This window comes from Phaenicophaeus curvirostris, chromosome 9 (assembly GCF_032191515.1).
Source record: "Phaenicophaeus curvirostris isolate KB17595 chromosome 9, BPBGC_Pcur_1.0, whole genome shotgun sequence".
NCBI lineage: Eukaryota > Metazoa > Chordata > Aves > Cuculiformes > Cuculidae > Phaenicophaeus > Phaenicophaeus curvirostris.
The window spans coordinates 1,468,775-1,482,679 of record NC_091400.1 but is presented as its reverse complement, the minus strand read 5'-3'; the positions used below and the strand labels follow the sequence as shown (position 1 = coordinate 1,482,679).

Below are 13,905 nucleotides of genomic sequence, written 5' to 3'. Positions count from 1 at the left end.
TAAGGACAAAAACAATGTCAGGAAAACTCTGATTCCTGGGTAATCTGGAGGATTTAAGCAGATGATCAAGTTACCAGTACCTAAATTGTTTCAGATGTATTTTAATGGCTGTCCAGTTGCAAGCCCTGAGCCAAAAATATCCAAACTGTAATGTGATTTTGCATCCCTCTCTTTCAGAGCAGTATAAACTAGGTGGAATTACCCAGTACTTGTCATGGACTAGACGTGTGTTTGTGGGAGGCTACCATAGCTCAGCTAGGGCACAGCAGCTTGCCAAGTTATAGTAAGTGTTTTTTCTTCCAGAGCTCTTCCAGTGCCTCAATTATGCTTCCACAAAAATAAGCGAGTTCTTAACAAGCTTCTTAAATTGAGGTAAAATCACAGTAGATGCAGCATTTGTTAATTTTTTCCTTTTGCTACTGTTGGTAAGCAAACAGCTTTGTCAAAGAGAAAATAAAATATTTGTGTGCCTGCTATTTTTTATCTCAAGTTCTGTATTTCATGTAAAATTCACATTTTTTTCTACTTTGATCTCAATTTAGCATGCACTTTCACTTGCACGCTAATAATAATGTAGGCAATTATGTGACTTAAACTGCTTTTGTAAATAACAGCAGATACTACATTGCAAAATTATCAGCTGTACATTTCACAACTGTAATAATGGAGAATAGTATCTGTGTGTCAGCTGTCTCACTGACAGTTTTAATACAATAAAAACTGTAGCTAAGAAGCAATCCTGCTTTCTCCATTTGAAAGCATGACCACAACTTGAAGTTTCACTTGTTTTAATTATGGATAAAAAAGCTCTTTATCCTAAATTTTTGCCAGTCCTCTGAAAATTCACTACAAAGAAGTCTCATTTCCCCCTCTAATATATCCAAGAGTGGCAACAACAGTCACAGACGGACACAAACAATTCAGTGAGAGACTAGCTTGCAACTCTAGATACAACTGGTTATTTGAACACCAACAGCTTTAAAGTATTGTGTTGGAATCCAGCATTATATACTGCATATTGGTACATAATGGAAATCCCCACAGATATTGAACACCAGCAGTTTTTAAACACTATGTTGAAAGCCAGTATTATACCATATATAGTGGTATATAATTCAGTTAAGCTGCAAGTGAACACTGGTAATAATAGTGGTCTCCAAAGCTCAGTAGGGCTGATAACAACCAGATGTAAAAAAAAGTAATGACTACGAAGAACAACACAAAACAGGAGGAAATAAACTCACAAAGGTTGAAGTTCAGATAATAACAACTCTTTTTAGATAAGGAAAAAAATAAACCACAAAACAAGCAAAGGAGAGAAGGTTTTATTAGGGCTGACTGAGTCCCTTGTCTGGTGCAATGTGATTAGGAAGTAAAAATGAACCAAGGGGCAGCTGTACCTTGGTGCTGTTCCCAAACCACCAGAAGAAGGTAAGAGTGCCTGCCTGGCTGGGCCAAACTACTGCAGTAATGTTGACGTCCTTATTTCTGATGGCGACAAAGGGGACACTCAGATGGACGTGCTCCACTGGACCTGGGGGACGAAAGAATTCATTATTAAAGGCTTTGAGTTGAACCCTCCCTGCACAGTCGTGAACAGTGAGGATCTTTTCTTTAAATAAATCAGATGCCTTATGTCAGCATTGAGACTCTGTTATAACAATACAAAAGAATTCCAGCAAAATAAAACCATATCAGATTGATAAATATAAAATCAAGCATCTTTTTTTTCTTGTTCTTAATTCTAGGGGAGCAAGAAATGCAGTTTCCACAGTGCTAATCTCAGACAGTGTCAACACTGCGCACTTAGAAGAATTTTTTAAATGCACTTTGAAGGAGGACAATGAACTGGTTTTGCACTGGATAGGGCAAGCTGCTATTGAGAGCTTGAGGGATAGGACACAGGAGAGAAAGAAGGTGCTTTCTTGGAAATATATCCACTGAGCTACTAAGATTTGTAGGAAAATCAATTTCGCCAAGGTGGCTAAAATCTGATTAAACATGAGGCATTTATGACTTGATTAAATACACCCTGACAGTTTTTTAGGTCTGCAAAAGAAAGTTTCATGATTTTAGAAATCTTTGGTATCTTTTTGGCTTTAGCCTGACCTTGAGAAGTCTTTGGGAAGTCAGTTACCACTAGCAAAAAGTCAAGAACTACTTGAAAGATGCGTGTGTCGGCATATCAAAGCATTTAGCTGTCAGAATAACTTGTTTCTGGAAGACTTAAAAAATAATGAAATATCAATGTAAAGTTTCATCTAATAAATGCAAATGTCCATAATGAGTCCAGTGCACTATGTTCAAAATTAAGAAGTCAGTTCCTCTTCAGAAAAAAAAATCACGTGTAAAAAAAAAAAAAAGAGGTATTGTTTGCTAGATTTTTTAAAGCTTTTACCATTACTATTGGTTTCCTTCTCATTTAATTTCTTGTTTTCACTGGTACCGAATTTCAGCTGATAAATGCTGCACATCAGACAGTGTTACTGACTCTTTCTGGACGGCACCTCTTGAAACACAGCAAACTGATAGACTATCACTGTGAGAAGGAAAGGATGAAATAAGAAAGAAGCAAGACTTTTTGTTTTTTATAGGATATTAATTCTGGGAAGCAGGAAACTTGCTGATTTTAACTGAGACAATCTTCTTGTGTTACTTCTCAGCTCTTTAGGCATGAAACAGGGACAGTAATCACTTCACCAGCTCCTTAGATTACAAGGATTTTGGAGAGCAAGAGCTTTTCTTTCACCACTGGAATATATAGCTCTCAGCACAATGGGACACTATTCTTGCTTTCTTGCTTTTGGCTCCTCAAAACTTATTCTTGTTTTTATCCCCTTTCCCAACGAGTCTCTACCAGCAAGTCACTCCTGAACTCTGCCCATAGCAAGTACTTTGGGTTCCCAAGAACAGCAGGTTCCCCCAGTATTTCGTGACAGTGCATGTAAGAGGAAAACCAAAAATATCTTCGTTTGCTTTAAATGAAGAGATGACCAGCTTGACAGCATATTCCAGAAAGGTGAAAAGTTGACTGAACACTGATAAAGCTGCAGGGTAGAAAACTACTGTTGCTTGAGGCCAAATAGCTTCTTTCTCCTCTTCTTTCAGTACCTGATTCCAGCACTAAGCAGACCATATAATAAAGGTGATTTATATAGCAGGCTTTTTTTTTTTTTCCTGTACGTTTTAGCTTCAAGGTCAAACCTCCTATATTGACAAGTACATTCAAATATATTAAAAGTCTAATACTGAGGTATCATCTTATTTCAGTGTTAGCGCGAATGTAAATGCTTGTAAAATATTTCCCCAGAGATAAGGATAATAAGTTGGCCACCTAAGAACACTATAAAAGCCAAAAGAGAGATCTGAGAGGCTGAGGAAAAAAAAAAAGGGTAGAGTAGGACAACCAGGACAAGCAACGGCCCCTTGTTGCATTCTGCTCTAAAATCCTCACCATGAAAAAGCAATTCCTATGAGAAAAATCAGATAATCCATATAAAGCTGGTTGTTATTACCAGGTAACCATCACTTTTGTCAGCTAATGGCCCAAGGTGAAGGAAAAAACAGTTAATGCTCTAATAACAGGTTGTTAAATTCAGCCATGATTGACTTTGAGGAAATTATGAGCATAATAAAAGCTTCAAGGAACATTTATTCCTTCACACAGGGAGCCTGAAATTAAAAAGAAGAAAAAAAGAGTTCTTGAGGTTTGGAAATTTCTGACTTGCTTCCTTCCAGCAGAAAACCTCAAGTAAAGACAGACAGGCTAGAAGACATTCTGACAGGCTAAAGGGCAAGACAGACACGGCTATGAACACAATTAGGGCAAAAACAATGAGGCACATCATGGGAGCTCTCTGCCCAGGAGATCTCATTCTCAGAGAGCCAGACAAGGAAATGGGATCTTCCTAGTCTCATTCTGCATTCCACCCCCTTTTCTCTCTCCTGTGACTTTGACAAAGCCAGCTGGGGATTCCATATTTGACTCTGCTCATGTGGCAAGTAGAAAGAAATTGCATTGATCTACCAAACAGGAGAGAAAGTCAGGGATGCATGTCAAACACACGAACTATGAAGAGTAGCACATTAGCCCTCAGCATGTTCATATCACAGGAAATAAGCTTAGCATAATGCTTTTCTTTTATTTAATAAGCACCATAAACTCCCAGATCCTGAGTAACTGACTCAAAATTTAGTAGGTTAATCTAAACCTCTTGGTATAAGAAGCAAATTAAAAACATACATCTGGGCTTTGTTTCATATACTGTTTAATCTCAGACCCTTTCAGAAAGCCTGAGAAACATTTTCAAACTTTTCTGTGTACCTGTGAGGACTGCAAATATACTCGTGTTAAAAGAAACTTCCCTTCCTCTGCATTCAATGAGAAGTCCAAGCACTCGGAAGAGTGACTTAGAATCATAGAATCATAGAATAACCAGGTTGGAAGAGACCCACCGGATCACCGAGTCCAACCACTCCCATCAAACACTAAACCATGTCCTTCAGCACCTCGTCCACGCATCTTTTAAACCCCTCCAGGGAAGGTGACTCAACCCCCTTCCTGGGCAGCCTGTTCCAGTGCCCAATGACCCTTTCTGTGATAAATGTTTTCCTAACTTGCATGTGTAGGTGGGTTTGCACGTGTTCTTAGGCCCTACTGACCTTGCAGGCATTTTTAGTGAGGTCAGGTTTTCACCCTAGGAAGTTAACAGCTGGAAGTACTTACAGACCACATGCAGGAAAAGGACAGCAGTGTCAGAGCCCAGGCTGTTCTCTGCGTACGCCGTCACCTGAAAGATCCCAGCACTCCTATAGACGTGCCGGATGCCATCCTCAACAGGGCTGAAATTAGCGTAGGATACTGCAATTCCGTCTCCAAAATCAAGCTGAATGTTTGTCCTTTGGAGATCACCCTGCAACAGAGAAGGCTGGATTACGAAACCGGGCTGATAAAAATAATATCTATTGCCCTCCATCCCACTTCTCAGTTCCAGTCCATTTTGCATGGTCACAAACTTGTAACTTTTCCAAAATAGCCTAGTTTTGTTCTCTCAGCCCCCAAAGTGTCCAGGCTCAAATCAACACCAGGTAATTATACACAAGAAATGCTTGGTATATTTACACCTGTAAAGAGAATTTATTTCCCCATCTTGGGTTTAGAGATTTTGGGAGGGCAGAGTTCAAAATATGCATATTAGAATAATTGAATGCAATGCATGTTTGAAGATTACATGTTACTGAAATGGCCAGGGCTTTGCACAGCCTTGTGTTGAAAAAGTGGTGCCCAACAACTACCTCTGTCAGAGGCAGTGAGATGGGACAGTAGGGTAGATGCTAACTGGGGAGCAATTCCCGTGTGCCTGTGGAAGCACCAGTAACACCCTGGAGATGGAGCAGTGGTTAAAGTCACTCTTCAATATGTGAAAGAGAGAGAAAGATAAAGACAGACCAACACATCCCATATTAATATAACTGTGACAGGTGATATGAATCACCTGGAAATATCCATCCCTGTATTCTGATAACAGAGAGTCTAGACAGCTAGTTTCAGCTAGACATGTAACTTCAGGATAGCTGAATTTATATAGGTTGAGTCCCACACTAAGGACTGACAGTTTTTGTCTAATGTCAGTCAACACAGAGATAGGGCCTGGATACACAGGAGAATGAAGTAGGTGATGAGAAAATCCCTTCTAGGATTACTGTCAACGACAGCTATTAAATGAAGGATGGAACAACAGTGCAACATTGCAGGTGTTGGGTTGAGGCAGCAGCTGCACTGTTTTAATTTAAATCATACTTTAAACCACTGTAGCTGAACTGTAAAAGAGTCTGTTATTTCAGTTTCTTGGAGCCTTACTTTATACTTTTCCCCAGCTGACTAAAAGTAACACAAAACAAGGTTAATTCAAATGGAGCTAAAGCCCACAAGAGTGATTTCACTAAACTGAAATAAAACAACACCTCAGACTAAATCTCTGTAGCTTTCTGCAGTTATCTAAAATGTGGTGGCCTGAGTCCTTTCCTGTCATGAAAGGTCTTCACTGTATTCACTATGGGTGAAAGAGATACCACTACATTTTGGAGAAGCTCCTAGCCCAAAGCTGAAACCAATCCGTAAGCAATTTTCCATATGGTCCAAACACATTCATACACAGCCCAGGTCCATTTTGGATCATGACTTCTTATCCCCAGGATATTTAGGATAAAAGCAGAACATTGACTGGATCATGGAAAAAGAAATTCTTAAATTATGATTAAATAGCTCCCAGACCATTCTAACCCAAAGGATCAGCCACTGATACCAAAGGTGCACAATAAAGGGGAGCTGTGTCTATTGACTTGATCAGGTCACCATTTTCACTTCTGTCCTACTAGGGTATTGAAAATACAGTATAAACACCAAAGAAAACATAGAGGCCTAGAACGGTAGTGACAATAAAACCTATCTATAACATTGAGTAGCCAATAACATCTTTTGAAAGAGGGTTTTTTAAGTCAATCTAAAAAAATTCTCTAGCAGGGACAAAATTACACTCTTAGGATATTCAGTTATTTGATAGAAAAGCTCCCACAGCTTGTTAAACCTTTCAAAACCACTTCTCAGGGGAATATAGTAAGACCACAAGTTCATCTCATATGGAAGACACTGAAGAGAGGATAAAAATTTGATCTGGGCTGGCTTCATCACCGGTGACCTCAGGCTGCAATCTCTTGTATCCATCACGGCAGCTCCTTTCTCATGCCTTACAATTCTCTTTCCTATTTCCTCCTTGCTTCTCCAATATGATTCAATCTGGAATGAGAGAGTTTGAAGTGGAGAAGCCGGAACAGATTTTTTGTGACTGAACAGCAGCAGATGATATTTCCACCCATTTATAACAGTGGGGTTTTCAATGCAAAGCCTGCCCATCATACTAATTGTGTTTTCTTTCTCCTTTCCACATCTCTGTATCCAGTATATAAAATACCAAACCAAGTGTGTTAGCACCCCCCACAACGTCAGATAGTCTGGAATTTATGAATATAAACTAAAATAGAAATGAAATGGAGGCATTTTAAATGGGAAAAATTGTTCTCTCCTTATATTCAAAAGGCATATTTTATTGCTTTAAACCCTGTAAATTATTATACCAAAAGGGAGTGAGCTAAGGGCTGGGTGAGCTCACTTGCAAATACAACCATATTACAAAACTTGCCATCAACTTGTAACTACTGAAAGAGGGAAGCTGAGAAATGGCATAAACAGAAGACAAGGGAACAAAACACTTCAGTAACTGGAGCTGCCACATAAACGACCATTTAGACCTAAGGGGAGTTTATGTACCCTGCAGAGGAGAGCTGAGGATGCACAGAAAATATCAGGTGCAAAACCAGATTCATTGATCTGGTCTAGCACACAACTCCATACAGCAGCAATTTGGCATTCTACCATTTCTTTGCATTTAAACTCAAACTTGGATTAAAAAAATAAAAAAGGTAAAAAAAAGGTTTTTATCTCTCATCTTCTCTTGCATGTATAAACAGTCCAAAGGACAGTCCACCCCCATCTTCCTAAAAACACAGCAAAGTCATCAGCCATTCTGCATTCCTTTCTTCGTTGTCATTGCTACACATGTATTACGAATTACCACTGTGGGCATACTACTAAAGCTAAATCCTAAGAAATCTAATTTTCAATTAACTCTGATAAAGCTTTCATTCACCACTGGACAGCACAAAGGTCAGTCGCATCAATATATTGAGGGTGTGTACTAAAAAGTAGAAAGGAACCTATGGCTAATCACAAGGTTGCTGATCAGGGTTAGTTTGAAACAGTAGGATGGCTGAATGGAGACCACACAGATGTGTCTCTGTATGTGTGTGTCTTGTTAGACTGCTGTTTGTTTGTCTCAGAAAGTGGTTTTAGACATAGGTGCAAAACAACCTACCAGGGAACAGACTGACCTGCAAAGGTGGAGGAAGACAGGAATGAATCTGTACGACAGGAAGGAACATAAGAAGACTTCTACAGAAATTATTTCTTCCAACTAACCAGGAAGACTTTGATGACAACTCATTTGCCTCAGGTTCACAATGAAAGACTGGAATGCTTTTGCCCAAAATATCAGCTGTTTTTTCTCCTAAAATGTCTATTGTTTTAAGACACAAACTCAACACACAACTTTCCGTGGAATAAGCCGTTTACCCACAAAGATATATTCTTGAAAATCCTTTCCCCTTTGAAAAAAATTGTTTCAATGATATGTTTTTCTAATTATTGTTGTTTTTCAACAAAGGACACAGAGTGAATGCCCTCATATATTTATTGAGCTGGCTCTTCAATCTGTAAAGCCTTGCAAAGATTCCACTCTTCAGCTACCTTGACTGCTGCCTTATTCCCCATCTGCTTATCATTCCTTATATGCAGCAGTTCTGCTTGAGTTCCTTAATAAATTACTACTAGATTCCTAATTTTTAGATTATGTCTGTTCTTTTCTGAACTCTCACTCACAGAGTCTATACAAATAGTCTTACCATGTCAAGTCTGCAGAATATAAAAGAATCAGCCAGGTAGACAAGAAATCCCCTTTGTATAAAAGCAGAGCATGCATGAACCTCCGAGAAAGCATGTAAAGAGGCCCTGTCAGATTACTGTGGTCCCAATGAAACATTTAGTTACTGTATAAGAATTTAAATTATTAGAAGCCTGTGCGTTTAAAAAAAAAACCAAGGTATCATGACAAAAAACTTCTTCATGGCAGTATGCTTAGATCACAACAGCTTCTTGTATTCTCAAAGGTCTAAGTTGCCAAGAGAGGCTATTCCTAATAGCTTTTTGTCATAGCAGGATACTTGGAAACGGGCATCTAGTCTGTCCTGGTTTCCTTCTTCTGATGTTCATGATCATGATGTGTCTGGCTCCCAGCTGTTTCCAGGTACTGTCTCAAAATGAAGTACACAGAACAAAACACGTGACAATGTGCACTTGTGGTTCTCCAACACCACCTCACTCCCTGGCTGCCCCTCCTGAGACGCCCAAAGATGTCAGAAGTGAGGTTGTGAGCTGACCATTCTGTTTAACCAGAAAACAGATGTAACACAAGCCATTGTGGGAAAATCACTGTTGGACCTTCAACGATCCCTTCCACGTGCAGTCATAAGCCAGCAGGAGAATGCAGCAAGCACAGCAGGGTTTTTTGTGGTGCAGTCACATATATCCTTCAACACCTATCAGAGACCTGAAGAGGCATAAGATCATTTGAGAAATACTCCCATCAGCCTGGATACACACCAAGTACTTTCTTCAGCTACCCAGCACTCTACTGAGCCACAAATGTTGGTGAAATAGGCTGCACCATACATGTTTCCCAAACAAGAGAGAACACCAGGAGCGCCTCAATTTTCTGATGCACCAACTCGTCCTGGTATCAGCTACACTACTGTTGGCTACAGGGGGAATCACACCAATAAATAAATAAAACAGATATGGGCTGAGGAGCTCATAGGTGGCTTGAGGAGGCTCAATTCCTACTGCAAAACAATAATATCCCTCACTGCTTCTCAAGAGTCTGAAAATAATCCCCACTGTTCTTAACCTTTCCCAGCAAAGCTCCATCTAAATCTCTTCATCCCAGAAACAGAATTATTAAGCATATATACACCATTTCTGCTTCATAAAATCCATTAACTGCAGTTCATTGGAGTCATCAAGAAACTCGTGTTGAAATATGCTTTTTGCCAGATCTCTCTTTCTTCAGTGTTGGCTTCATCATGACTCATAGACAAGCTAACCAGCTAAATACTCCTTTGGCTGACCCAGTGTGATTTGTTTTAATGTCTCATGTACAGACCTTTTTCATTAATTCTCCTAAATCTCAGGAGTGTTCATCATTTCATGATTCCACTCGATTGCTATTTTCCTCTCAGCAGCCTAACAGGTGAAGAAAAAGAATAGCAGTCCTGCCACACAGTGAAAAGTTTATTGAGACCACTACCACACCTCTTCCATAAGGATAATGAAGGTGGCGTTGTGTCCCTGCTCTGTGACCAACTTTCCATCAGAAGTTAGGATGTGCAGTCCCCGAGGTGCTTTTCCAGGGCACTTCTCCACTTTGGCCATGTACTTCTCTCGCAAGCCATCTGTGCAGTTGTTAGACACAATCCTTCGGTACCTGGGGAGCAGTAACAAAAGGAGGTTGGGCTCGGGCAGTGGGCAGAAAAGTTTTTGTGTTTTGTTTCATTTCTCCATATTAATACTTGTATTTTTCCAAAGGCTAACTGCCTGCATGCTTCCCTCACTAAAAGGAAAAATCAAAGAAACCGAACACTTTATTAAGTTGGAGAAAGCCATCAAATCACCATCATGCTTCTCCAGAGATTCTCAGCAGCATCACTGAGAACAGGCACACATTGTGGAGGTGAATTACTACTCTGTGATGGTAAAAGGCGGAGAATCCCTCCAATTCCCTGTGCCTGCAGGATTGCACCCTGCACCCCAGCTTTCTAATTATGCTTTTTATTACATTTTTCTGCCTCTACAGGGTTTACTTTTGGAAATGACTGCAAGGGTTAGCAGGAGTCAACCACAATCTTGACTCATGAGGATTTGTTGAACTAGTGCCCTCTGCTCCGCTAGAAGGCACTTGGAGTCATCTGCCAGAGCTCTGCCCAGTCCAATTTAAAAATTATTCAAGGAATGAGTTTTCTCTTGGCTCTAACTAGCAAGAGGTTAGCTAACTAGCAAGACACTTGGCCATTCCCATTGTTGCTGAGGAAGATTAACCCTTTCTAATTATTTCACAGTAAAAACATGGGATTGGTTATAAGACACAGACCCCCAAATATTTCCTTCTTGCTCCCAGTCAAGAAGGCTACAAGCAGTCATACTGGTCAGGGCTCCTGTAATTACATTCCATCTTTATAGCAACCTTTCAGCTGAAGGCGGGGGTCTCATAAGTTAAGTGATTCCTCACTTTGTTCAGCAACCCACATCAACCACCCAGGAACAACCCCGTCATAACAACTGAGCATGCAGGACCCACGACTCAGAAACAAGCCTGCAAAGTCTTCGGTGCCTCCACTGCCTGAGAAGAAACATTGCAATTTTGCACCAGCCAGGACAACCAGAAAAACTTTAATCATTTGCAGAGCAACGTTACCATAATAAACCAACACTTGCCATCTGTTCTGGGTAAAACCAGGAGAAACTAGCGCACGTATCTTGTCTTAAAACTCAAGGCAGCGTGTACAAAAAGTGAAAATGGTAAAGGAAAAAAGGGGCTTAAAACTGCTCGTTAGAGCCTTGCCAGAAGCTGTTGTACACAGGAGCTTTAACATAGGAAGAGGTTCAATGAAAAATGATATGAAATATCTCAAACTTGTTCTTTTAAATGTTTGGCTGTCTCTCAGATAGACCTCCTTGATTCGTGTTTTAATTTCGCAGCAAAAGGGAGCTCCAAGTCTAGGCTCCAGGGATCATACATCATTTGATAGCAATACAATATCTACGTGTCACTTATGTTAATGTGCTTCTCTCTGTTCTCTGAGGAATGAGGCAATGTTCCATACAGATGCTGCGGCAAACATTACCTCACAAATAAGACTGGAAAAATTCAGATGGGATGCAGAGAAAAAAGGACGATCCAGGTTCTCTCGTCTCCTGCAGGGCCACCAAACCCAGAGAGACTGCAAGATTGACTTACCCAGTGCTGTTCAAGTAGCTCTGACCAATGCTGCAATCCTTGGACAGGGAGGATGGGCTGAACCAGAAGGCTGGGACACACTGGTTGTTGCTGTACCTCTCATACCCGTAGTCACTACGGAGATAAGTCATGAGTGCATCACTGTACTCATTCACTACATTTAGCTTGGTTTTACATGATATTTTTGTTCCCCAAAGCATGTGAGTTGTCTCTCTGCTGGACGGCACAACGTCACGGATTGGGCTTATCCAGAGGCAAAGTGCTTGATTAGTTTGAGAAGCAGGAACAGAGTTCACCTGACAACACCAGAACTACCAGCCTCACAGAGCACTGGAGGACTTGTGTCTCATTTGGTAAAAAAAAAACATGGACAGAGATTCAGAAATAAAATTGTATTACTTATTTCTTTTCCTGTTCTCTAATAATTTATCTTGTTGAATTCTTTTCTTTGCTTTCAGAAAAGACCAGACCAATTTCAGGCTCTAATGCCACCTTTTTTCCCAATGAAGCAGTTAGGAAGATAAGACACTAGGAGCAATTCCTGAACAGCTAGCCAAAGTACGTGTATTTACATGTGTTAATCTCCTCCCTGCACTTTGGCTGAGCTATGACTAGCCTGAAAGCAAACTATAGCTTATGTTTTTTCAACACTGAACTAAAACAACACAGCCAACTTGGTAGTCTGAAGATTACATGATACTGTGTTGCATAGGGAAGGTAAACAGGGTTTGATGTTTCCTTGGACCACCAAAGAGTGGAATTGTAAACAAACCCATACAAGACTTGTTTTTAAGCTACCTTTGCATCCCAATACAAAGGTGAAGCAATAGGATTAATCCAAAGCCTTCCATAAGTTTTAATAGGCTCTGAATCAGGTTTCTATGTAAAGCCTTTATTGGCATGCTGGATTCAAGGGACAAATGAAAAGAGATTCTGGATTTTTGCCTGAAGCAGGCTAACAAATGCCAACAACCTAAACCTCCATAAAGACACAGACACTCCAGAAGCCACTGCCTTGAAAGCTCTCTGTGCCCTTTAGGACACTTGAGTTTTATCCTTCCTGTATTCAGAGTCTGAATTGCCAAAAGAAAGTCACTAGGAAGAACTCTGGTGAGACAAAATTGTGCTATATCCCCAGTGACCCAGGCTGCTACTGTTCCTTTTTTGGAGGGCAAAAATTCTGCAAGCTACTTTAAAAGGTTTGGAGATTCCCTAATGTTCCTTCTTTCAACATTCAATTTAATCATTCTCAGTGGGTCCGACCTGCACAGTCAAAAATGCCTGGCAGTGACTTGGTAATTAAAAATATTCAGGAGGAGCTGTACTTTGCCCCAAAGAAGAAAAGAGCTGCATAAATATTTAATAAAATTAAAGACAACATTGCTGTATGCCCTCAAGGTTCTGTGCTTGTTCATTAACTTCTGGTAAATGTATATTAAAACCTTGCATGCCGCCCACCTTCCTTCGTATAAGCCCCAGGGTTTGCATAAGTTAAGGAAATAATCAAGTCCAGCTGCTACACTGTCTTTCTCAGGAAAGCTGTCTTGACAGGGTAAATAAAGAAGCAGGAGGAGGGAAAAGAAAGATCAGTGAGATTTTTAATAACACTTCTGAGCTCCTTTCGCCATTCTTTCTGTCAGAAAAAGGCCAGGGTTTACTTTTGGAAATGACTGCAAGGGTTAGCAGGAGTCAACCACGATCTTGACTCATGAGGATTTGTCGAACTAGCGCCCTCGATCACGATTTATGCCCCTGAAATTCACATCAGCCCTATATCTAACAGCAGGAAACAGAAAGTACTGCGACGTGAGGCAGATAGGGGCAAGGGCACAGTGACCAAACTGGATGGAGCACAGACATCACAGCCCATGCTGTCAGGCTCCTGCAGTCATTTGTCCTGCCTGCCCAGCTCTCGAAGGCAGGTGATGTTCTGTGACCAGAACCAGCCTCCAAACCTATTTACGGGGGAAGCAGAGGGCTTGTCTGTGGGATCTGCTGGTTATTTTGCTCACACAACCCCACCTGCTGACCCTCCTCCTTTTCCTGACATTCTACCAGACCTGCCGAGTTCACACAGAAGAGACAGGTTAGTCAGTGCTCCAAAGAACAACAGGCAGCTGTGAACTCAGACAGAAAAGGCTGAGTGGACACCTTTCCTTTAAAAAAGCATCAAGTCAAGAGTAGAAGTTGTCCTTCCAACTGTAGATACCTACAGCAGGGG

General features: G+C 40.6%; 1 protein-coding gene across 1 annotated transcript in view; it reads right to left on the bottom strand.

The window, feature by feature from the left end:
- Window positions 1-13,905, bottom strand: part of SORCS3 (sortilin related VPS10 domain containing receptor 3) — a 275,609-nt gene that overhangs the window by 17,602 nt on the left and 244,102 nt on the right. Inside the window, exons 17-20 of the mRNA XM_069863574.1 lie at window positions 11,685-11,798; window positions 9,983-10,154; window positions 4,727-4,913; window positions 1,401-1,534 (exon numbers count right to left, since the gene is read on the bottom strand). Of these exons, the coding sequence (XP_069719675.1) occupies window positions 1,401-1,534; window positions 4,727-4,913; window positions 9,983-10,154; window positions 11,685-11,798 (607 nt within the window). The remainder of the gene's footprint in view (window positions 1-1,400; window positions 1,535-4,726; window positions 4,914-9,982; window positions 10,155-11,684; window positions 11,799-13,905) is intronic.